Source organism: Corylus avellana, chromosome 1 (genome assembly GCF_965113065.1).
Source record: "Corylus avellana chromosome 1, dhCorAvel1.hap1.2, whole genome shotgun sequence".
Lineage (NCBI taxonomy): Eukaryota > Viridiplantae > Streptophyta > Magnoliopsida > Fagales > Betulaceae > Corylus > Corylus avellana.
Genome location: NC_142490.1, coordinates 24,804,906 through 24,806,717, shown reverse-complemented (window position 1 = coordinate 24,806,717; position 1,812 = coordinate 24,804,906). Strand labels below are relative to the sequence as shown.

Genomic DNA, 1,812 nt, shown 5'->3' with positions numbered 1-1,812 from the left:
GAGCTGGTGGTGCCCGCCCAGATGGTGAAGCTGATCCAAACAGTTACAACCTTAGATCAGTCCTGACTATTGCATTCCAATTTACTTTTGAGAACCACTTGCGGGAGAATGTGGCTGCCATGGCTCGCCAGTATGTGCGTAGTGTTGTAGGGTCTGTACAGAGGGTTGCCATGGCAATTTCCCCCTCCCGCCTTAGCTCCCATATGGGGCCCAAACCCCTTCCTGGTTCACCTGAGGCTCTTACCTTGGCACGCTGGATTTGTCGGAGCTACAGGTTGACATCTAAGTATCTTTTATTGCTAGTCAGATTTTCTTTGAAGTTTCATTTTCATTGAAGGGTTGTTAAAATAACCTTCAATCATGAAGTTTTGGTGATCAAGCATGCTGAAGTGTTGATGCTTATTACTCTATGGCATGTGTCAGGATCCACACAGGGGGAGAGCTATTTCGAGTTGACTCCCAAGCTGGTGATGCTATCTTAAAGCAACTCTGGCACCATTCTGATGCAATACTATGCTGTTCAGTGAAAACAAATGTAATAGTTTTTTCTACTTCTTTACTTGTAGTTCAAAATTTCATCTATTCTATACATCTTAGTGAAATATGCCTTGGACTTTATCAAATGACATCAAGGTGAAGTGGAAAACATTTTCTTTTACAATTTCTGAAGTCCTAGTCTTGTGTGTGAGAGGGAAGGTAATCCAAATTGGCATAAATGTGGTTGCAGGCATCTCCTGTATTCACCTTTGCAAACCAGGCTGGACTTGACATGCTTGAAACAACTCTTGTGGCCCTTCAAGACATAATGCTTGACAAAATTCTTGATGAAGCCGGCCGGAAGATTCTCTGCTCTGAGTTCTCCAAGATCATGCAGCAGGTAAAACTGCCTTGAACTTTCAATCAGTGGGATAACCTGTGATTATACTTTTTCATAGGCTGATGAAAAAATATACTATAATACTGAAATGCATTTGAAAGTATTAAAACATCAAAAATATTGCATAATAATAGTCTTTATTAACAACCAATAATCAATTTGTTTGAGCCATCCAAATCAAATAATACTGCATAATCCTTGCACTTGTTGACTGATTGTTATCATCTTTCCAATGTAATGAAAAAGCATCTAATGGGGTTTCTTCAAATTGCAGGGATTTGCATACCTACCAGCTGGAATATGCGTTTCCAGCATGGGTAGGCCAGTGTCTTATGAGCAGGCCGTCGCATGGAAAGTTCTAAACGACGACGACTCGAATCACTGCCTGGCCTTTATGTTTATAAACTGGTCTTTTGTGTGATGTTAGAAAGCGCACACAGATGCTCAAAAATACTTTAGCTATATTATTAAGTTATGTATTTTTGCAAGTAGAACTTAACAGACATTATGTCATATGAATGTAGACATGTCAGGATCTCATCAAAACCATATCTATATGTATGTATTAAGGCTGTATGTTTGCTTAATGGGTTTAGCTCAGCTGTCAATCTCATTCTTATCAGAAAGTCCTTGAATTTAGTTCAACTTTTACACCAAAAAAGATAATGTTGGGAGTTTAGGTAGCAGCAATGGGGGCCTCCTCCTAGGTCGTTGGCCTAGTTTGGTCACCTGGCACAATCCATTTTCTATGCAACTGTTGCTAATTTGGTTGAAGTACCAATTTGTGTCATGATATGTAGGCCACAGATATAGATAGAGAGAAATATTCCTAGTGGGTAGCCATAGCCATGGTATTTTTGTTTGTTTGTGAAGGGAGTGGTGTTTTGTAGTCAAATTTGTGACCAGGAGTTGGTTTAGGGTTTTTATTTACTTTC

The 1,812-nt window shown here is 39.6% G+C and overlaps 1 protein-coding gene across 1 annotated transcript in view; it reads left to right on the top strand.

The window, feature by feature from the left end:
- Positions 1–1,493, top strand: part of LOC132170336 (homeobox-leucine zipper protein ATHB-14) — a 7,786-nt gene extending 6,293 nt beyond the window's left edge. The window contains exons 15-18 of the mRNA XM_059581278.2: positions 1–274; positions 424–535; positions 728–877; positions 1,152–1,493. The exon at positions 1–274 is cut by the window's left edge and continues 52 nt beyond it. Coding sequence (XP_059437261.1) covers positions 1–274; positions 424–535; positions 728–877; positions 1,152–1,298 — 683 coding nt within the window. The 3' untranslated portion in view covers positions 1,299–1,493. The remainder of the gene's footprint in view (positions 275–423; positions 536–727; positions 878–1,151) is intronic.
- The last annotated feature ends 319 nt before the right edge of the window (positions 1,494–1,812 follow it).